The sequence below is a fragment of the Myodes glareolus genome, chromosome 18, assembly GCF_982192425.1.
Source record: "Myodes glareolus chromosome 18, mMyoGla1.1, whole genome shotgun sequence".
NCBI classification, from domain to species: Eukaryota; Metazoa; Chordata; class Mammalia; order Rodentia; family Cricetidae; genus Myodes; species Myodes glareolus.
In genome coordinates, this window is record NC_142043.1 from 67,077,580 (window position 1) to 67,100,469 (window position 22,890).

General features: G+C 53.3%; 1 protein-coding gene across 6 annotated transcripts in view; it reads right to left on the reverse strand.

Annotated features, from left to right (window-relative positions):
- Anks1a (ankyrin repeat and sterile alpha motif domain containing 1A) overlaps window positions 1-22,890 on the reverse strand; it is a 160,948-nt gene that overhangs the window by 12,304 nt on the left and 125,754 nt on the right. For all 6 annotated transcript variants that reach the window (XM_085679889.2, XM_085679893.2, XM_085679890.2 and 3 more), the window contains 2 exons: window positions 13,622-13,688; window positions 8,972-9,078 (listed from right to left, as the gene is read on the reverse strand). In XM_085679889.2, the coding sequence (XP_085536015.1) occupies window positions 8,972-9,078; window positions 13,622-13,688 (174 nt within the window). The remainder of the gene's footprint in view (window positions 1-8,971; window positions 9,079-13,621; window positions 13,689-22,890) is intronic.

Genomic DNA, 22,890 nt, shown 5'->3' on the forward strand with positions numbered 1-22,890 from the left:
AGCTTAGGCCAGGCCAGACTGCACTCACAACCCCTGGCATCAGACATACATCTGTCAGCCAAAGCTGAGGGGACAAAGGCAGGCTGACAGCTGCTCAAGAGAACGGAGCTCCCTGCTGTAGGGGCGGGTCCAAGCTAAGCTTCACTCAGCATTCCCACTGACCTCCACTACAGAACAGACGGGTGGGGTGGGGTGGGGAAGCTGCAGAGACAGCGTGGCGTGGCACTGAGTCTGACAGGGAAGTAGGGGACAGCTGGCAGGCCACAGGCCTGCATCCTAGGTGCTGCTTTTACATGGGTTACCCGACCTCACCACAATGATGCCAGCCTCTCTAGGAATCTTGGCAAGGTGAGGAAATGGAGACACCTGGCAATCAGAATTTTCCAGAACTTCTATATCTAGCGGCAGAGCTTAGATCTGAACCCAAGCAGTGAGACCCCACACCTGTAGCCCACGAGACTGTCCCATTGTAATAGACACAAGTTTTTTAGTTTTTTTTTTGGGGGGGGGTGTTGAGACAGGGTTTCTGTGTAGCTTTGGAGCCTGTCCTGGAACTCACTCTGTAGATCCGCCTGCCTCTGCCTCCGGAGTGCTGGAACTAAAGCCGTGCACCATCACCATTTGGCTTGTATTGTTTTTTTGAGATAGGTTTCTCTCACTGTGTAGTTCTGGCCTGAAACTAAGAGACACCCCTGCCTCTGCTCCCGAGTGCTGGGATTAAAGGCGTGCGCCACCACATCCAGTTGTGAGAGTAGAAAATCTATGTAGTCACAGCTCCTCGTGAGCTCAGCTCTTTGATCTTCTATTTCCCTGTGAAGGGGTTACAGGTGCGCAGCCCCATGCCAGGATTTCATGGTGCTGGAGACTGAGGTCAGAGCCTTGTGTATGATAGGCGAGCACTCTGCTCACTGACCCTCGTCACCCCGGGTGCACGGCTGTTGTCACCTTTACTTCTTTTTCCAGGACAAGGTTTCTCTATGTCACAGTCCTGGCTGTCCTGGAACTTACTATGTAGACCAGGCTGGCCTTGAACTCAGACATCCACCTGCCTCTGTGTCCTGAGTGCTGGGATTAAAGGTGTGTGGCACCACCGCCCAATGACACCTCTCCTTAGTTCTTCCGATTACCCAGGCCAGGCCACTTACGCAGGCTGTCTTTCTCTGAAGCCAGTGGAGTCCCTGGGTGAGGGCGTGCCCACTCCCAGTGCTGGAGGAAGAATGCCTGGTTCCAGGTCATTCACAAATGGCACCACTAGAATCCCAAGGCACTGAGCTCTGCTAGGCCAGAGCTGCAGACAGGAACCTCTTGCTTACAGGGTGTGTACATTTAAGGTCCTGGCAGATGTGTCTCATCAGCGCTGGGTTGCCCATTCTCAGGGAAATGAGCACTAGGTGTCCCAGCGAGGCTGATGTCTTCTCATTTTGTTCAGGCATCCATCAGGGTTCCGGCTTCGTGGTCTTCCTGCTCTGCACACAGGCCTTCTGGGTTACAGGCGCTCTCTGTTCCTGCATGGCTTTGTGTCTGCCTCCAGGGAGGAAGCAGACCTCCTCTCTGAGCAGGCTAGTTCAGCTACCTCTCCTTGGCTACAGGACACACCTCCTTTCTGCCACGCAGAGTCTGGGGCCAGCTTCTAGGTCACCCCATGTCCAAACATCACCCCGCTGTTTCTGCAGCTGCTCTGCTTCTTCCAGCGTCCCTACGGGCTTTCTGTCAAGCCCTTCTTTTCCACACCTGAGAGGGCTCGGCTCCCGTGGCACATAGTGAAGGTCGGGCTTGGGAATCCCTTCTAGGGTTACTCTTTAAGCACTGGCATTTTCTTTTGTGTAGAACGATGTCCTTGAGCCAGTTTTCTTCCCTTCCGGGCAGAGGCGGTCTGTTTCTTTAGCGAGCTTTATCTAGAACTGGAATTGTGTCCTGTGGGTCTAGAATGGCTGTTTCTGGGCCTCTTTCTAGAAAGGCTGGTATCCACTCCCACTCTGCACTTGGATGTGTTGAGTGGCTTGGGGCAGTGCATGCAGACCACGGTCTGGCGGCCCCACCTCCACCTCCTCGGCACCTGTGTGTGGGACAAAGATCCTGCAGAGGACACCACCAGTTTGAGAGCTCTGTACTCGGCTTTGCTGCTTCGGGGCTGCAGAACGCACCCCCTGCAGCTGCTTAGGACTGAATCAAAAGTCTGTTGCCAGGTAAGGCCACATACCCAGACTGTCCCTCTTTTGACACCTAAGCAAGAACTTGAGGTAAACCAACATGAACTTCTAGAAGCGTGGCCCAAGAGCCACTTCCATCACGCTCCTGCTAGCTCTACCGCCAGGCCGGTTCTATGTGAGTCAAACCCTAGTCCAGGGTCAGGAGCTGTAAGCTCTGAGGAAGACGAGGAGAACAAATGAAGGAAGGGTACGATGGGAAATATGGCTCCCAGAGCAGTTCCTTCTGTGTTCCTTCCTCTCCCTGGGACCTTGACAGTGTGAGCTTACAGGAGGCCCAGCGTCAGATGCCATGGGAAGGGGAGGGTGTGTGCATGCATTGGTGGCTCTTGCTGCCCCGACAGGCCCTCTCCTGACTCAGCTTGCACCTTCTTCCCTACAGTTCATATCTCTAGAGTACTTACAAAGCTCAGCACAGTGCAATGCCAAGTTGTTACTGCATTGTTCTGTGTCTGCATTGGTCAAACACTCTTGACCAACGGCTGAACCCACTGTTAGAGAGGATTGACTGCATATTCTGTCTGCTGGACACTCATTTTCTTCTCTTTATTTCCTAAACAATACAAGGTAACAAAGGGTGGTCCAGTAAATCCTGGGGAGAGAGAGGGCGCAGAAGGCCCTGCAACAGTGGGCAAGGGCTGGACAGATGGACAGCAAGGCAGAGGAACCAGGTCTTACACCAAGAATGGGGCTGTCACTGAAAACAGTGCCAGTCACGGTCTGTCCGTGCTCCCGACATCAGCTGACCCTAGTGAGGAGCCACGTAGCCATACGTGCCTTCACAGTGGAGTAAAAGACACATTTCAGAGACCAAGGCAGCCAGGCCACTTGCCCAGGTGAACTAGTTCTTGACTGTGAGCCTGTTCCTGATGGCCAGGCTGAGAGGCCTGGGGAGAGGCAGATGGCAAGGGATTGCAGGGGTAAGTACATTGGGGAGTGTAGACCTCAATTAGAAAGACCGGAGCTTCCCAGGTTTAGGGCTCCAGGGAAGCCCAGCTGAGGGCAGGGAGCTCCCCAGCTGCACATAGCAGGCAGGACAGGCTGGCTTCAACCACTTCCTTGAATCCAAAGGAGGAACATGGTAAGAGGCACAATCCTGGGCTCTGCCAGATGCCACATAGGCAGCACCCCAGCAATCAGGTCCCAGACTAGAGTGTGACCTCCCTGATCTCCCTCCCTTCTGTGGATATAAGGAGCAGCATCTGTGAAGGAACATTCCAGATAGAGACGGACAGAAGGGAAGGAGCTCCAACCTGGACAAGTGACAGCTGCATTGCTTTCCGGTCTTCGGGCCAGGATCAGGTGCAGAGTGCAAAGGAGACCCCAGAGCAGGTTACTCAATGGGAGGGGTTAAGAGGCTGCGCGGCACTCAGCCCATCCGTGGCTGTTTGTTCCCAGGACTGAGTATGCTGTTCACTAGAGAGTGCTAACAGAAAGAGCAGATCGGGGAGCACCCTCCTCTACCACCTGTCTCTGGTTTGTGTTCACTGAGTCCTGCCTTCTCCACATCAGGAAAATGTTTTCCTCAGTTGGAAACTCACACAGGTTTATTACAGAACATTTCAAAAGTGAAGGAAGCACAAAGCAATTGTGAAGGCCATTTGTCTATCTGTCCCCTAGGTAGGGGACACCATCATTTTTCTTTTCCTTTGTTTTTTGCCTCAAGATGGTATATTTTTCCCAGTGAGTTAATTTTTGTTGTCTTCCATTCTGTTTTTGAGACAGATCTCACTGTGTTTCTGGGGTTGGCCTGAACTCCATACGTAGACCAGACTGAGCTGGAACTCACAGTAATCACCTGTTTCTGCCTTTCGAGTGATGGGATTAAAAGTGTGCACCACCACTGCCTGGCTTTAGACACCTTTGAATAGTGCACACCATCTTGCTGTTTCCTTGTGGAAAGAACTGTGGAGGTGCTGGGGTTTATCCAGGCAGGTTCTTGTTGTCTCTGTCCTTTTGGTCTGGGAGAGGCAGAGGTGCTGGTTTTGTCCCCACTTCTGCAGGGTTGGTTTGTTGAGCCAGAGTCAGCAGAGAGTTGATTGGTTTCAGTCTCGTGTGTCTGCAGGCACAGGCACTGGTAGGCAAAAGCAGCTCGATCTCTGCAGATGCCATTGCTGCCAGCTCTGCTCCAGAGGAGGGCATGTGCCACCCTATGGACCCTCAGCCTCCACGCAGTAACAACCGCTTGCCAGTTAGGGTAATAATGGCACACTCCCTTTGGAGCTTATGCGAATGCATGGGACCATGAAGGACACTAGTACACAGCACCTCACAGGTAGGATGAACAGGGAGGAGGAGAGCCTGTCCAGAGCTGCTGGAAAGGATCTAGAGAATACATTGTCTTCACTTAGGCTTGTTGAACCAAGCAGAGCTGTGAGTTTTCTCCTGGACTTTCCCTAGCTACTACATGGTGACCACAACCTGGCCTTCCTATGCAGGTGTCATGAGCATGTGCCACCACAGGTCAGGCTGCAGAGCACAGAGAAGACAGATTTTCCTCAATTCCCTTATCAGCCTTTTGGAGGGTGAGTGGGTGGAATTTGGATCAAGAGACCATCAGTGTCTGGGGCACCTGAGGAGTTTAGCTCTCACATGGCAAGGCTGATGTAGCCCAGAAAGGACACAGGCTTTTCTGAGAACTTGCCTGTCTATGCCTCATCTCCACCAACCTCCTACTTTGGGCTCCATGTCAATGGGACAGAGAAAATCGTAGCCCAGCAGTTGGCTCACAAAGTGCTGTGCAGAGACAAGCAGAAACTCGGGGAGTGGGGAGGGCGAGAAGCTGGATGCTGTGCAGCATCTGGGCAGCTCTGCTCCAGTTGGCTGTGGTTCTCAGACTAGCAACAAAGGTAAGGGGGGGGGGCACAGAAGGAGGAAGTGGCCATAGGGAGCACAGGAGCCAGGGCAGGAGACCCGTGAGTCAAGCAGAGTGGCTTGAAGGGAACAGTCTGTGGAACAGGACGGGGCACCCTAGAGCCTGGGGACTGGAGCTGACAGAGAAGGGGCTTCTGGTCAAGCGGTGCCAAGAGTCAAGACCAATAACCTCAGAACAGACAGGAACCCCGTGGGAGCCTATCAGCCCTCAGCAGAAATCCTGTGGAGAAAGAAAGCAGTGAGGGCAGCTGGAGGCCTCTCAGGTGCAGCATAAGAAACAACTTCTTTCCCATCCTGTCTGCTTCTAACCAACTTGGAGCCACATTCTCCCCCCCGCCCCCCAACACTCCACACTGACTGTCCTGACACTTTAAACCGCCTTCTGGAGCCAGAAGACAAAGGCCCTTCAACACAGCGTTCAGAGACATCAAGGCACCTCACATGGCTTTCAGGACTTCAGGGTCAGGTGCAGCTCACCCTCCTGCCTCATCAGGCCCTGCTCTCAAGCCAGCTTCCTGTTTTACTGCCAGCAGTCTCTGGCCCATCACCGGCTTTCCCCTTCAGACTTGGTAAGCACAGGGCCAAGTCTGGAGCTACTCTCTGCTGCAGCCTCAGCGCCCTGGCCCTCCACTGTCCCGCCTGTGGTCCTGTCTGCAGCAGAACGTGGCTGTTCTACAGCATCTAGAGCCTTCACTCAGGTCTTAGCACGAGGCTGCTCCAACATGCTACTGCTTTCTGAACTTGTCATCTACAGCAGGATCTGCTGTTCCAACTTCACCCCATTCACAGCAAAAGACAGAGAAAACCCATTATTCCCCCCAAAGGATGAATCTCCTAGAGATCAGCACAGGTGTATCTTGGCCGTCCTTACACCGCCCATGCACTGTGGGTCATGCATCCCTCTGTGCGCTCCCAACAGCCCCACATGGTCTCCCTCTATCAGATATTCTTTGATTCTACGTCTTTTCACATCCATCACAACCCTCTGGCTTCGGAGCCACCATCATTTGTGCCATCAGCACTCCCACGAGGCTTTCACTGCGGCTCAGCAAGCTTGAAGGCACAGGTGTGCCAGCCATCGATGCCCTCCTTCTGAACTGACTGAATGCGTTTGCTCCTTACTCCCGGGAAAGCCCATTTCCTGTGGACATGGTCTGTGGTGAAGATGAATGGGCCATGCGGCAGTGTGGTGGCTGCTGGCTGGCAGGGCAGCCACACTCCCTTGCCTGGTTTCCTGGTCCTAGCATTGAGCCCCTCATCAGTCTCCATCAGCACAAAAGCTCAGGGTAGCTCTCATGGCCTTGGCTTGACCCTTTCTGCCTGCAGGCAAGAGGGTGTGGAAGAGGTTCAAGCTATAAAGTGCTGGCCCAAATTCATAATCATCAAGCGAACAGTCAGGATTAAGAGCACGAGCCCAGACCTCATAGAAACTGTAAAGCCACCATGAAGCTTTCAATTGTCTAGAGGACATAAGTCTTCTGTGTGGTCCCAAAACAGCCTGGGAGCGACAGACAGAGGCATGAGGACTCAGTGTAAGTGCGAGCGTTAAAGCGGCCAGAGCACTGGGTCCTCTCACTGAAAACATGAGGGCAGAGATGATCTAGCATGGTGAATGCAGATCGGCCTGGAACACGCCTTACCATGCACAGAGCTCCATACTGCTCATGAGCACCCTGACATGGAACTCCACAGTAGCACCTTGACTATGAACATGTGTCCAGATGTTCCCAACACATCTGGATCTGGGGTTACTGAAGCTACCTTGCATCTGGTAGAAACATCTCCAGGGAATCTTAGAACTAGGTGAAACATTCACAGCCTACTGTGACCCAAACTGGACGGGCACACCAGGACCACGTGCTCAGTGTTTCTGGAATGGGAACATGCCCCTGCTTAAAACTTATCCTCGAGTCCACCTCGCGGTTAACATACAATACCCAGGATGGGGTTCGCCACTCAGGCCCATCCAGGTACCTGAAGCAACATACTGACCTCAGGTGTGCTCAGGTCACTGCTGGGCAGCCCTCCTGTGGACGCCCCAGACGAAGAGCTCTGCCCTGGAGGAACCAGGCTGTTAGCTACAGGGTGGAGGGTCTTTCTGGTACAGGCTCTGCACCTTACATGGCCATGCGGTTCAGGGCCATGCTTCCCCAAAAATGTCATCTAGGCGTTTTCTGGTTTGGTTCTAGGTAGGGTCAGGTAGCCCTGGGGTTGCTCAAGGGCTGGAGAAGTAACCCTTCCCAAATTTAGGAGCTGTGTCTGCAGGCTCAGCCCCTGGAGCACTGGGGAGTCTGCAGATCTCAGCCACTCTTGTTTGATCTGCCAGCAGCATGGCGAAAGGAGGACTTAGAAGGAAAGACCACAAAACCCCACAGCCAGGGCCAGTCGTCCTTCCCACTGACAGACCCCACCGCCTTCCTAGTTCATGGTCCTTCCTAAAAGAGCGTGGTGAGTCAGAAGCAAAAGACCAGAAATCGTAACACACTTACACAGCTTAAATTTTACAAAGGGAAAAACAATTTTAAAACTGTAGCTTTTAAAGTTTGAAAATGCAGTCCAACCTTGGCTCGCTGCAGACTTGCACAGGGACAGAGACGGCTTGGTTAAGGCGCCTCCCACGGGTCTTCCCTGGAAACCAAAGCAGGACCCCCTCCCAAAACACCAAACCCTGTGCTGACAGAGTAAACCCAGCCACCCCACTGAGGCGGGGGTCAGCTGGGGCTGTGCCAGCTCTACAAACATGGCCCTCACACGAGGGACAGAAAGTGCACAGTGACCGAGCTCTGCTGCAGGGGACGGTCCGAAGCCCCCGGGACCAGGAGAGGAGGGAGGAGCAGGGCAGTGGTTTGCTCACTTACCAAGGTGTGCAGCTTCTAAATAGTTCTGCCACACCCCAAAATGAGAGAACGGGCAACACTGTTCAGAGAGCGACTTCTCGCCTTCTAACTCCCAAGCACGCATTTTCATTTGGCCAGTTCCCAGCAGTGCGGCCCTGGCCAAACCACTGAACCTCTGTATCACACTGTCTGCATGCAGGGAACAGGTGACGACAACAGCACACGCCATGGTGCTGGGAAGTCACAGAGCTCACATACATGAACTGCCGAGATCGGCACACAGCCCGCTGTAAGGACATTGGCTATCACGACTGCTGTGATGTCACAGCTCCTGGGCATGCCTTGGCTCAGGCACTGCCTTGAATGACCCACGAGGACAGACACACTGGGCAAGGTTTCTAGGAGACAGACAACAGTGGGACCATTGACTCCTAAGCCCAGGGTCTAAGCTGAGTCCCCACTCCCCAGGGAGTGGAGAAGCCCCAGTTATTCCAATGACTCCTTATATTCTGAGTGCAGACTGAACCTTGGAAAAGCAACCAAACTGACATTCAGCCTTTCCCTGTCAGCCTGAGGCCAGGCACACGTGGCCCTGGCCTTTCTTACTTGGCTGGAGACAGGGACCTTTGCTTCAGTGACAACAGCAAAGATCTGAAAAATAAAGAAATTCCTGGCATCCAGCTGAGATGGGACATGGAGTCCCCATGGGGTCCTGTCTACCAAAGCTGTTGAGAACTGACTCCACATGCAAGCCAAGATGTCCCAGCATCCAGTCTAAGAAGCAGGGCTGTGGTACGGGTCTGAGTTAGGGATCCTTCTGAGAGTGTTCCACCCGAATGGTATCTGGGACAGAGATAGTAGGGCCAGGAGTGTCTGCAAAGTTGGCATCAGGCACTCTGCCAACTTCCTAGCCCACACCCCCTCTGTTAGCTCCTCCCTGGGGTAGGGGATTACATGCTCTTTCAAACTCCAGCTGGCTCAGTTCAGTCAGGGAAGCCAGGGTTCAACAAGCAGCACCAGTCGTGGCCACTGAGGTGGCCTGCAAGCACTTACCAGGAAGCGGACATCATCAAAGCCATTCAGCAGCAACTTGCCCTCGTACTGCTGCAGGCCAACCGACTCCAGCCACTCCCCGACGCTCTGCTCCAGCGTCCGAGAACCTGACGAGAGAGGAATCGGCAGACGCTTGAAAAGGGAAAACCCATTAAGGCGGTAGCAGCGGCACTCAGAGGAGGACAGATGGCACTGCCACATCATGGTCATTACCATAGAGCAGCCAGACTATGTACAAGAGAGCAGAGAGAGCAGGCACGCGGCTTCTGCTCTCTCCTCCGTGCAGGCAGGGTAGAGCTGCCTGGTACTGTACACCGGCCAACTCGGGCGGCTGCTGCCCACTCACACCCCACGGTGTGAGCTGTCCAGGACCAGGGCCGAGGCTGCACATGCACGATCTTGCCCTAGGGGTTGGGGGAGCCAACTCCCAATGGTCTCTGGGTCAACTCCTAATTAGTGTCCACACAGAGGCATGGCAGAAAGTCTGTCCCCATAAGCATTAGAGGGGGATACTACAGCTCCTAAGTGCCCACCAGCCTGGCCGCTCCTCTCCATGCAGCTTCTAGAGCTGCTGCGGGGCTGTGGCGAGGGGCTAGTTCTGCGACCTTGCAGCATAAACCAGTCAGGCGTGAGTGAGCGCGCGTCTTCATGCAGCTGAGGGCACAGGCACACAGCGAGGGCTCCGGGAAGGAAGCAGTGGCGGCTGTTCACAGGGACCCAGCACATGCAACACAAGCAGCACAGAACATGGCAGGGGGAGAGAAGGGACTTTTACTTGTTGTCCCCCAGCAGTCCCGGAATAAGCAAACCATGGCCCCAGCTCTTTGTGCTCCCAGTTCAGGACAGTCAGGGGGCAGTGTGGGAATCAGGCTCAGGTGTGGCTCTGCTGGGCCAATGGCATGGTCTTCTACCGGGCTGTTTGGCCAGCAAACTTGGGTGCCTCCGGGGCTGAGACGCTGAGCACGAAGCTGCCTTCCTGGTCTGGGTTGGCTTCCGGGAATGTGGTGGTGTTCATTCTCCCCCTCTTCGGTGGCGGTTCCCGTGACCCGCCTGCCTGCTTAGGGGAAAGCTGCCGGGCTGTTCAGTTCTTGGTCAAAGACAAAACCCAAGCAGATAAAAGGAAGAGGCGGCACTTGTCTGTCAGGAGCCGGCAGCTCATCTATTTACACTGTGCTGCTCTCTGGCCGTGAGACACACACAGCTTTCTTCCTGGGGTCTCTGGTCTCACCATCTCTACAGATGCACAGGCAAGGGGATAGTTATTCACTGTGCTCTATGGTCGGCACAGGACTGTGGCAGTGCAGGGAGGACGAGAGTTCAGTCCTTCCCGGCAGTCCTAGGATGTTCTGAGCCGGCCGCATTCACATATCCCACCTTACTTCTTTGGTTCTTGCAGCAAGAACGGGCAAAAGAAAGATAAAGAAGGGGAGAAAGAGAGCTTCAAGGCAGGAGAAAGAAGAACCAGCTACAGAAACATCACCTCCCAGGGACTCTTCTCGACACGGTGAAAGTCATTTTGCCGTTACTGGCAGTCTCTGCCCTTCAAAGCAGGGCAACGCCAATTTGCTTGTCTTAGGGACCCTGCCGACCAACTGTGGCAGCCGCCACTCCTCTCCTGTCCTCCGCAGAACAGATGGTGGGTGGTGACAGGGTAGTCTCTGGATGCAGGCGGTAGCAGTGTTCCAAAATGCCGAGTCTGGGGGCTCCTAGACTTGCCCTTGAATGGAAAGTCAGATCCAGGAACCTACGCAGCAGGCTCTTGAATGCTCATGAGCTTGTATGGCCCCCACTGCTGATTCATTCCTGCTTGTAATCCCAGGGCTGGGCAGCTGTGGTCCAGGCTGCTGCCGGTGGATGTGTGCGCTTACAGAGCCGCAGCAGAAGGCTTTGTCTCAGGCTCCGGGGCTCCACACTGCTGGCTGCCGGCTCCACAGTCCTTGCTCACTCTCGTGTCTGGCCCTCCCCTTCCTCCCCTCCCACCCTTCCCCCTTCTACGCTCAGGAAAATACATCAGGGATCGGACACTGGAGCAGAAGCCGCTGCTGCCGAGGGAGCCAGAGTGAGAGGACAGGCTTCTTGAGAGCGACGCTGCGATGCAGATGAAGGCACCAGGGGGAGACAGCTGCTTCATCTCAAGTTTGGGGGACAGGAAACTCTTACGGGCACAGAATAATCATGCCTGTAACTTGGGCTGGCAGTTTTGAGGACAGCCAGGAGAGGGGACCAAGGGGCAACACAGCCCACAGCTAAGTGACCCCAACCTGAACCTTTAGGAAACATTGTCCTGTTTGGCAAAAAAATGGGAAAGCGAGGCTGCTGCACCTGATGTTCCCTAGATGAGCACGCAGGGGCCAGGCAAGGAGGCACACACCTAGAGCAGGACACTCAGCAAGGGACAGCCAGGGAGGGGGAAAAGGTCACAGATATACAGGAACCACACATCACCCTGGAAATAGGCTGGAGGTGCCTGCATCTCAATAGGTCACTATGGGCATTGTGTCCAGAGGGACCAGGCCCTTGGAGGCTACACTCGGCAGTTACTCAATAGTGAATGGGGAGTACAAACAGAAGAAAAGCCAGGCTATCGTCTCTACAGGGCAGGCCTTTGTTCAAAGACTGCAGAGTGTTAGTGTGATGGACTGCTGGTAGTTGGCAGAGACAGGAAGGAGTTGTAAGACATGTCTTTTGGGAATTTGGGTATCTAGCTCCAGTGTGGACAGTCCCGGGCTCTTGGGTATCCAAGCAGAACTGGACTCCAGTGCTGTGGTCTTGCCCTTCAGGAGGGAGCCCTGTGCAGAGTCTGCCTCTCTGACCAGCCATCACTAGCTTGGGGCCTGTTGTTGCTGGAGGCTGTGCCTCCAACAACACCAAGCTGCTGGTGCCAGAGCCCAGGTATCTCCTCTTTGACTCTTGCTGACAACTGAACCCTAATACACTCAATCCTGACCACTCAAAATGCACTCTGCTTTGGCCTGAGTCAGCCTCTCCAGGCTTCTTGTCCAGGTAGTGGTGCAGACCCCATGCCCTGGGGCTCTCTACACAGCATGGAACACATCTTCGCCTGTCCTGGGTGTCCCTAAGCTGGGGTGTAGAAGGTGGCTCAGCAAAGTAAGCATGTATACAGGAACAGGTGCTGCGGTCAGGACAGCCCAACGGTAGAGAAGCCCTCTCACCACTCCCCAGGGTGGGAGAGAAGGTGAAAAGCTCAGTGCAGATGCCTTCAAGCGCAAGGCTCTTCCTAGGAGGCTCTTACTGGACCCAGAGGCAGTGGCCTTCTGATTCCGGCCTCTTGGACAAGCGTGGCTTAGGCTCCTGATCCTTAGATGAGGTACAGGGAAGCAGTGGCCACAGCTAAGCTCAATGCCCTTGGTGCCAGCTGTGATCAGTCCCAAAGCACAGCCTTGAAAGTGGCATGAGGGTTTATCTGTCCATCATAAACACCTATTCCCTACAAACACCTGACCCTAGCAAACATGTTTACTCCGGAGGTGCGGGCAACCGCCAGGCAGAGTGCAAACAACTGGAGAAAGGTCCAGGGCTGGAAAAACCATCTGTCAACTCCAGCCATCATTCAAGATGACAAGGACCAAACCCAGACCAGTCCCTCTGTTAGAACCCAGGAACTGAGGCCTGCTGGGAAGGAGGCTCCAGGAAACAAGGCTAAATGCGGAGGAAGCCAAGGCAGGGAGCAAGTGCGCTGTCCCCAGAGTTCATCGGTGTCATAGAAATAGGCATGGCTTCCATTCACTTAAGCGCATGAGTATCTGATTGGTTTACTATGCGGTAAGCGGCTGAGAGGTGCTGGTAGGAGCCTGGCACTCAGGTGGGATGAAATGAATGACTTGCCCTGAAGTCTGTATCTAGAACCGGGATTTGAACTCAGGGCAGTGCGGCTCCAGGAGCCCAGACTCAAGTGTGCACAGCACCTGCCCCGCCTCCATCAGGCCTCTTGGCAGGGCAAAGACGCCTAAGACTGGGAAGACCCAGGAAGACTTCTGGGCCAGTGCTAAAGGAGGTGCAGCACAGAACCCTGGAGAGGGGCACACTCGTCAGAAAGGGATGTCCTAGTTCTGGGGTCTGAAGGAGGGCTCTTGGGCACTTTAGGGACCTCTCTCCTGAGAAAGAAACCTGGCATGATGGTCCATTTCACAAAAAGGGAAAGCAAGACGGACCTTACCCCATCGGCTTGGATGAACAGACTGGTCTGTTCTGTGGGGATCTGGGTAACACGGGCAGATGACTGAGAGACCTGGGAAGGAAAGAGACAGAGCCCCTCCCAGAGACTCTGACAAGTGCTAGCAGGGAGCACACTCACCCAGCCCAGACTGCCAGTGTAGTGAACAAGGCATATGGGGCTATGGTGTCATGAACAGCTGGTGCCAGGGCCACCTCAGTCTGATGAAGTCCAAAGCAATGAGCGACCTGACAGCCACGACATTACAACCCCTTTTCTTAACAGCCAGCCTCACATTCAATCCATACACTTGCCCCCAGAATGCAGGGCCGTTTTTCCATACAGGTCCAGAACAGGGCGTGGCCCAGGCTGGCCCCTTTCTCCTACAGACATCTGTTTTGGTTCAGAGAAGAAGCTGAGGCTGCCAGGGCCAGGGAGAGGCCTGTGCTTTTACAAGGTGGGAACCAGTATAGTACCTGAGAGCTTCTGCTGTTCCTGAGAAAAGTCAATTCCTTCTCCAATCGAGCTCATGATTTTCTCAATCTGAAACAGAAGGAAGAAAGCAAAAGAGGGGTCAACTTGGGGTCAGCATTGCCAGCTCAAGACCAGCACCACCTAGCTGCCCTGCCAGGGTCTAACCTAGGACGGTGTGGAGAGCCATTCTGCAGGGCTCCAAATAGCAACAATGTGGACTGAGGTAAAGATGCGACCCCCTTCCTGGCCTCGGAAGCCTCACTCTCCAGCCCAGTAGTCTGCACCAGTCACCACTCGTTAGAACTGGGTTTCCTGAGAGGACACAGCGCCAACTTTGCTCTTGGCAGACCGTGAGCACAATGCAGATAAGTGGCGGCCATAACTGCTAGCCCTGAGGTGTAGGGGTAGGCAGACCACCTGCACACAGGAAGCTCCCGGAAGGTGTGTGTGTGTGTGGGGGGGGGTTGCATAGCCCTGGATGGAAACCCTTTTGCATCTGGGAGGCTAGATGGAGTTTTGCACGTATTGGGGGAAAAGAGACACCAACAGTGACCTTCCTCTGGACCACAGCAGAGACAGTCAGCCTCAAAGCATCTAAATGGCCTCAGCATAGCCCCTGGTAGGGACCACCTGTCTCAGCACCTGCCTTTGCTTACTGTGGGCTGGAATCAAGCTGCCCCATCTGCACCTCAGTCCAGTGTGTTCGGCCAGGGGTAGGTCTAGACAGCCAGACAAGGATCGCCTGTCCCCCTTTCTTGGGCTGCAGTGATAATGAGCTCATTCACAGCTTCTTCCAAAGCCATGAAAAGAGGGACCTTTTGTACCAGGGCTTGGATGCTCTTCCCCTAAGTGCAAGTAAGGAGACCGGGTCTGACAATCAGAAAAACAACTCCCAGCTGGCTTCCAGCTGGCAGACAGGGCGTGCAGTTGACACCCAGGGGAGCACAGACTAAGTGCCTTCTCTCTCCCTGAGGCCAGTCCAGCCCACATCCTCAGCTAGAGTTCAGTCAAAAAGCACAGGGACACAATCGAAGCAGCCCTCGGAGCAGACTGTGGCAGGGACGTGTGCTTGAGAGGCGGTTCTAGGGTGGGTCTGCACTGCCCCTTGGAGTAAACAGCCGCCCACATATATCCCTACATGATTTCAGGTGCTAGAGCACAGGCAAATGACCCAGACAGCCAGGAAGAGACCACCAGCCTCTAAAGTCTGGGATGTAAATACATAGAGACTGGATTAAATCTATACCGTGCTCACACGACATCTAGGGGATACCACGCTCACAGTAGATGCTCAACAGAAATTAGCTTGTGCTCACTGTCCCCTGTTGCCCTATGAGGGTTCCAGCCTACTAGAGCCTAAACTTGAAGCTTAAAAATATTTTTATTGTGTATGGGTGTTTTGCTTGCAATAATGTCTAAGCACCACATGTGTGCCTGGTGCTTGTGGAGGCCAGCACAGGCCAAAGCAAGCCCTGGAACTGAAGTTACAGATGGTTATGAGCCACCACATGGGTTCTGGGAATCAAATCATAGGTCCTCTGCCAGCAGCGAATGCCTTTAAACCTTGAACCATCTCTTCAACCCACTCAAAAAATATATATTTTTAAAAATTTTCAAGACAGGGTTTCTCTGTGTAACAGTCCTGGCTGTCCTGGAACTCACTTTGTAGACCAGGCTGGCCTTGAATTCACAGATATGCTCCTGTCTCCGCCTCCAAGTGCTGGGATTAAAGGCATGTGTGCCACCACCACCTGGCCTCAAAAATATTTTGACTCATGTTACTTTTGAGACAGGATCTTACCATGTAACCATGGCTGGCTTAGAACTCACTACACAGTCCAGACTCGCCTTGAATTCAGAGATCCTGGCTCTGCCCACCCACCAGTGCATCACCATGCCTGGCCCTGGTATAAAGATGTGTACTTCTTTATACACACACTACTACTCAGAAACTACACGACTATTCAGAGAGCAGCATGCCTCCTGCTGGCCTCCCATTGCCTTTTCCGTCCACCCTTTTAGATCACTCCCCAGATCACCCCAGTAGACGTATCTTGCTTTTTCCATTAAGCAAGTTCTGGAGCTCTTCATGTTCACAGAGAACTTGCAATGGATGAGCCACACTGCCAGAGCAGCTCTCCAACTATGTGTTTAACAGTTGCCTGGCACATGTATGGGTAATGAGCTGTTCCGAGCCTGTCTTTGTGCACATTTGCAAGTATGTGAGTGGGGTCACTTCTGTGTGTGTGCTGAAGCTGTGTAGTCTGAGGAGGTGGCTCGGTGGTGAAGTGCTGTCATGCGAATGTGTGGCCCTGAGTAAGGATCCCACAGACTCGTGGACAATGATCGTAATAACAGATGTGGGAGCTGTACCTGTAACCTCAGCACCGACTGTGAGATGGGAGGTAGGGACAAGAGTCCCCAGCTCACTGGCTCGCTAGCCTGGAATGCAGTGACAAACAAGAGACCCCGTCTTAAAAAGGAAGGTGAAGTGGGCCTCTGACCTCCACATACGCACTGTGATGAAGCATGGGAGTGCCTGCTGCACTTACACACGACACCTGTGTGTGCATGGAGGCAGAGCCCTGCTCCCATCCTCAGCAATTCTGCTGAAGGTCTTCCAGGAACGGTGATCAACAATGCATACTGTCAGCTCCTTCCGTCTGCAGGGTGTCTACCTGTGACATTTGTCTTCCCCAGAGTTACAGCTTTTCTGTATGTACTCCAGGGCGAGGGCTTCTGCCCTCCGGAGAGGCTCGCCTGGCCCAGCCTAGAAGACACCTCAGGGCCAGTTCTCAAAGCTTGGGTTACCCGGTCTAATCATAGATGCCTCACAGCCAGGCAAAGAGCAGTTACTCAATAAATCCTGCTCCCTCGCCTTCCTTTTCCTTTCTAGAACATCTGTAGAAGAGAAAGGCGCTCAAGGAGGGAAGACCATATGGGGGAGAACGAGGCGGTGTCAGAGTGGGAAGATGGGGGCCTCTATGGCAGAGTCCCCAAGAGTGAAGTCAAGGGCATTTTATCCCGAGCACGGCACATGGTGAGTGAGTGAGCAAATGGACAAACAGGCACCTTCCATTACGACGGCCTAACAACAAAAAGTCATTGTCCAAGTCACAGCCCGTACCATGGAGAGACAGCTGCAGTGGGTAGTGGTCCCGTGGAGATTTCCCAGAGGGCCATTTGACATGAGTGCTGTTTGACCCCAGAACCACCCACATGTGCCTGGAGGCCGGCACAAGCCAGGGTTTCCGCAGCCTGATCTGTGCGCCTGTGCCAGTGGACACTGCCCTGTGAGCTGCCACAGCCAGGCCATGGAGGACCTGCAGGAACGCGCCAGTCTTCCGACAGCAACTGGAACTTACAGAGGAGACAGGGTGGCTGGAAGGGGTTCCAGGCAGCCCTCAAGTAGGACTGTGGAGTCACAGGGGGCTGGGCTTTGCTTTCCCGGAAGCAGTGGACCGTGCACCTGCAGCTCTGCTGTGCAAGGAGAGGCAAGTGGCAGGCAGACGCCACCCCCCAACACACAGAGCCGGTTAACTGAACAGGGAAAGCTGAGGAACATGAGTGTTCCCAGAAGTGTGCTTTCAAGGGAGGAGGGGTGTGTGACAGGAGGGCATGGATTTCTCTTTCTGCTGCTCGCATGAGTGACATTTCTGGAGCGATGGCTAGAACTGCACTCCTCACCAGCTGCAACCAGAGAATGTCTACCCGTGTTAGTTAAGATAAGGCCCTGGAAGCGGTCACAGGGAAAATTCTTGTGTTAAAAAATGTTTTGAAGCCTGGTGGTGGTGGCACACGCCTTTAATCCCAGCACTCAGGAGGCGATGGCAGGTGGATCTCTGTAAGTTTGAGGCCAGCTTGGTCTACAGAGCTAGTTCTAAGACAGCCAGGGCTACCCAGAGAAACTATCTCAACAAAACAAAATCAAACAAAATGGAAATGACCCATTTCAGCAAATGTTCAGGATGCTTCTGTTCAGGTGGCTCCCCTGCCAGTGCTGTACACTCCCCAAATGGCTGGGAGCAAACCCTGGCTATGCTGCTGACCTCTGCACAGAGCCCCTAGGACCCTGGATGCCTGCCTGCAGCTGCCCATGGGAGGTGGGCCCGTCCAGCCATTGAGATGGTACTGTGCTTTTCAAATAACCACTGAAGCAGAAGGAAAACCTCCTCAAGTTCTGAGGAGTGTTGTGTGTGCGCCAGGAAGCGTGTGAGCTGCAGGCGGTCCCTGGGGCACCCTGGAGGGTCAGTGCACTCCTGCTCCTGAGTCCGTGGGAAATTTCCCTTTTGGGTGGAGGACAAGTTAGAGGCAACACTGTGTCCAGAGGTTCCATTTGGGATCAAGCCAATCAGACAACAGTCACCAGTTAGGTGTGTGCCTAGAGGTTGAGGACTCTACGGGGAGGAGAGGAACTGCCTTCCTCTTCCTGTTCTAAGTGTAAATATTAAAGGCGATGTTTCTGGAGAGCCTCAGAGTTGGCTACTGACATTGTCCAGCTCCTTCCTGCTGCCTGGGGAGCATTTCCACACACATTCCCTGGGAGTCGGAAAGCATATGCTAGTGTCCTCAGGTCTGTCCTACAGAGCTGGAGGTGCCCACCTCCGTCCTCCATCCCCCACTTAAGAACTTTCCAGAAACCTGTCTGGCTCTCTTGTTTTTAGCAGTTTTAATGGTGTATCCCAGTGAAGCCAAGAACATGGGGCGGGGGCTGTCTCTGGGCCTCAGATCTCACCCTGTGTCTTCTACAGAACTGGCGGCTTGGTGACGCTCAGGCCCAGTGATAGCAGTGATACCTACTGTTAAGAGCTCTCCCCCAAGCTGGCCACTAAACATGGAATCACGCTTACATAAATGGAGAACACAGGGAGGGTGGCCTACGTTGGCTGCGGCTTCTGGGTCTGTCTGGATCCTCTGAAGTTCCTTCCCTTATTTTTACAGCCTGCCCAACTCCTCACCATCCCTGCCGAGCCTCAACCCATTGTAGAGCTTGCTGTGGAGCAGGCAGAGCCTCACATCCAGGGAGGAATCCAAAGTGCCACACCTTGGCAGATCCTTAAACGCCAGCAGCCAAGCCTGCTACTGGGCCCGAGAGGCACCAAACAGTGTTTCTGGAGGAATGAGGTGCTGAGGACCAGGCAACAGCCTTTCACCTGCCAGAGGTTCACCCTACCCCATCCTGTGACCACTGATGCCGACAGGGACACTCCCAGACCAAGAGTCCTGAGAACTCATGGTCCTCTGCGTTGCTCGACTGCCTCTCAGAGCAGACAGGCGCTCAGCCTTGAGTGGGCTTTGACTCAATATCTGAGAAAGGTCAGTACCAGCTGTCTACCAGGGTCTACCCGGGTCTACGGCAGCTTTCACCCTTCCAGACTGAGCTGCAAAAGGCCTCAGGAAAGACAAAGATGGACTGAAGTAATTATTTGTTCTGGCTTTCTAACCTTGTCCATGGCTTTTAGAAGAGGCCAGGATGGTGTGGAGAAGCAGGGGAGGGAGGGTGCTCTGCGGTGGAGATGGATAAAGATCAGCCAGGGGTTCAGGGCTTCTTCTCCAGAGGGCCAGGCTGGCAGCTCTGGAAACAATGGACAACTTCTCCTCAGAGCGGACTGTTAGTCTCAGCTCAATCTGTCTCATCACCAGAGGGCACATAGATGGATACCATATTTACTGTGGTATCCCCTCACTCTAATGTCCCTTCCCTCGCTGCTTGCCTTCTCTTAAGAGCCCTTTTTCTTCCAGGCTAAGGGGTAAAAGAGCTGCTCCATTTCAAAAGTGCTTTGTCCTGCCTGTAAAAATGTCTGCCCTCTGTGATGGCCCCAAACATAGAAGGGCAGCCTGGTAGGGAGGAGAGCACGGATGCCCAGTCCTAGGCCATGTCTCTTCCCTCCAGCCTGCACCTCTGGACTGCAGATACTGGCCCTGCAGCCCTGGAGTGCCTCCTATGGGTCCCTGCTCCACCCAGGGGCAGGGCCAGTGATCCTTAACTTGCTTGTCAGTCTGACTGGGTTTGGAGTCGTGTGAGACTGACTTCAGGGCACGTCTGTGAGTGTGTTTTCATAGAGGTTGAAAAGAGAAGACACCCCACGGGCTGGGCTGAACTGAGCAAGGAGGAAAGTGAGCTGGGCAGCAGTGCCCATCCGCCTCTGCCTCCTGACTCTGATGCAGTGTGACCTGCAGCCTCTACTGCCACCACCACACTCTCCTGCCACGGTGGGCTGTACCCTCAGACCGTGACTGCTTTTGTCACAGTAATAGGTAAACAGAAAGGAAATACGTAGCTATGACAGGGCATGACAGAAGAAGCCACATGGAAACAAGCAACTGTTGCCAAGTGGCCTCCTCCCGCCTGGACGGCCCCGCTCTGAAGCAGTCTTTGACTCAAAGTTGCTGGAAACTGCTGAAAAGAGAAAAATTGGGAGACCTAGATTCCAATTAACTTTATTATTGCTTGCCACATAACTCTGGGTTATGTGCCAGGCTTTGGCTTTAAAAAGTGGGACAACTATCTAAAAGATTAATGAGACTTCGCATTTGGGTTCTGGTCCAGTTTATGCTTAGTGTTTGGCACATGTAGGAGGGACACGAGATAAGTCACACAGCCTAAGGTGGGGCACAGGCCCTGGACTGGCTGGGGATCCTGCTTCTGGTGTCACCTTCACTTTCCTGTCCTCTGTGTGCTGTGATGAAAAAGAGGCCCGTGAGAAGGGTGAGATGGGCGCAGCGCTGGGGGAAGCAGAATCAGCTCCTCAGCCTGCCGGCAAGCGGCTCCTCACAACACAGCAGTTAGAGGACAACATGCGTACAATCAAGAGTCAGTTCACCACCATATCATCAGCACCCGGAGGCAGTCTCACTTGTCAGCCCTAATTACTGCTGGACAGGAAGAAGTTGTAGAAACAGTACAAAGCCCCAGACTTTCTTCTCAGACAGGACCGTCTTCAGCTAACACACAGTGCACATCCTGCACTGCTGCCATTTAGATGGAGTGACAGACCAGTCACCATACCAACGATTACCGTAGTAAATGCCAGAAGAGGAGGTGACCAGGAGGTCTAGGGTGGGGTTGGGTAGGGACTGCTGGGAAGAGCAGGAGGGAACATTCCGGGGTCACAGTCGTCTTCTGCATCCTAACGGAATTTGGGGTTACACAAATGTGGTCTGCCAGAGTTTATGCAATGACGGCTATGATCTAAGCTTGTCTCTGAGTATGTATTACCCCACTTTCATGGCCCAGACTATAAACAATTGCTGAACTCTAGTAATGACAGCTTTCTTTCTTTCATTTCCTTTTGTTTTCTTCTGAAACAAGGTTTTTCTCTGTAGCCCTGGTTGTCCTGTAACTCGCTTTGTAGGCCTTGAACTTTTTGATCCACCTGTCTCTGGCTCCTGAGTGATGGGACCCACGTGCGTGCCATTATGTACCGCTAAGGACACAACTTTTTAAAGTTTAGGGATGAAATGTACTTATGTTTGCAACTTACCCTGAGACACACCAAAAAAATAACATGGTTTACTAAATGGACAGAGGGATGAAGGGCTAAGATGCACAGAGGGCTGAGCAAAATGGCAGTTACAGAATCCAGGACCTGGACCTGGCATTTCCTATCTCAGTCACTCGAGTTTCTTGTAGTTCAGAACTTGGAACAAAATCCTGGGGAAAAATGTTTTAGGAGCAAATCTTAGAAAATATCAAATTAAACATGGGTTCATGTTTTCTCTGTTAAGAACTCTGCTCAACATGTCATAACATAACCAAAGGCATGCCCAGCAGAGGCCATGTAACCAAGGCCACACCGAGAAGAGGACATGAACCACAGCCATGCCCAGTAGTGGTCATGGAACCCAGGCCACACCCTGCAGTGGCCATGCAAAGAAAAGGATGTGAAAGCCTCATCCCTGTCCTTCCCTGCACACAGCACGGGCTGAGGGCTCTCCCGTGGCATCTGTGCTGTGCTGTGCTGTGCTCTCCTGTGGCTGCTGTGCTGTGCTGTGCTCTCCCGTGGCATCTGTGCTGTGCTGTGCTGTGCTCTCCTGTGGCATCTGTGCTGTGCTGTGCTGTGCTGCTCCATTCTGGAAGCAGATAAATCCAGGCCCTGCAGTCTGAAAACCCAATTACTAGTGTTCTCAAGAAAGCAGAGTCTAGGAGACTGGATAGACCCACGAGACACCAAAGAAGTTGATCCCTGCGTCGGGAGTGACAAGACCAGAGGAAGCAGCATGCAGGAACGCTCAGCTCTTAGCAAATTCACATGCCTGACAGCCTGAAATCCACAAACCCTCCCAGGACATGGAAGGAGCAGGGAGCAGGTGTGGGCATGCTAAAGGCTTGTTAGGCTAACCCCTTCCTACTTTAAGAGGTTATATGTCCTTGGAAACATTACAACTCAAGCCCTGCACGGTGCTTGGTTCTGTCAGTGGAGCAGGTGGGCTGGACACCAACACAACCCTCTCCTCCTTACAGCCCACCGGTGACATCCATGCTCCTAGAGCAGGAGGGATGGCCACCAACACAACCCTCTCCTCCTTACAGCCTACCGGTGACATCCATGCTCCCAGAGCTTCACTGGCTCTGGTGAATCATTTCCTACTAACTTCCTGTCCAGCTTATTTTATGGCTAGGCTCTGCTGTGTGAAAGCTCAGGGTAGGGCTTCAGATCTGCCGGAAGGACACCACTAAAGGCAGTGATCAGGTGCGGGCAGAGCAGACTTCAGAATAAAAATCCCAAGTTCAAATTCTGCCTCTCTCCACTCATGAGCAGAATCTTGGAGAAGCCATTCAACATCTCTGAGCCTTAACACACTCCCAAAAAGTATGAGAAAATTCCTCACTTACTATATCATTACTATGGCCGATGACTTTTCTTCGTCCCTCTCCCTGCTCCCCTGAGCAAGTCTCACAATGCAGCCCAAGCTGACCTCGACGTCAAGCCTAAGTTTCCTCAGTGCTGGGATTTGCGGCATGTACCAGCATGCCCAGCTAGTTCCTTCTCAGTCCCAGTTTCTCTCTTCAGAGGCTGCTGGGAAGGTCTGAGCTGTTGTATGAAGCATGGGCAGAAAACAGCCTGCGTTTTCCAGTCCGAGTGTGGGAGGCCTGGATCCTGGTGCCAGTCCGCTATTCCCCGATGACATCACTGTTGTGGAATATCACTTTAACCATATAAAGATGGGCATTTGTTTATGTTGCATTTGCTTAACGATGTAAAGATGTGTTGCTTTGCCTGCCTAAGGCAGCTGATTAATCTAATAAACTGAATGGCCAATAGCTAGG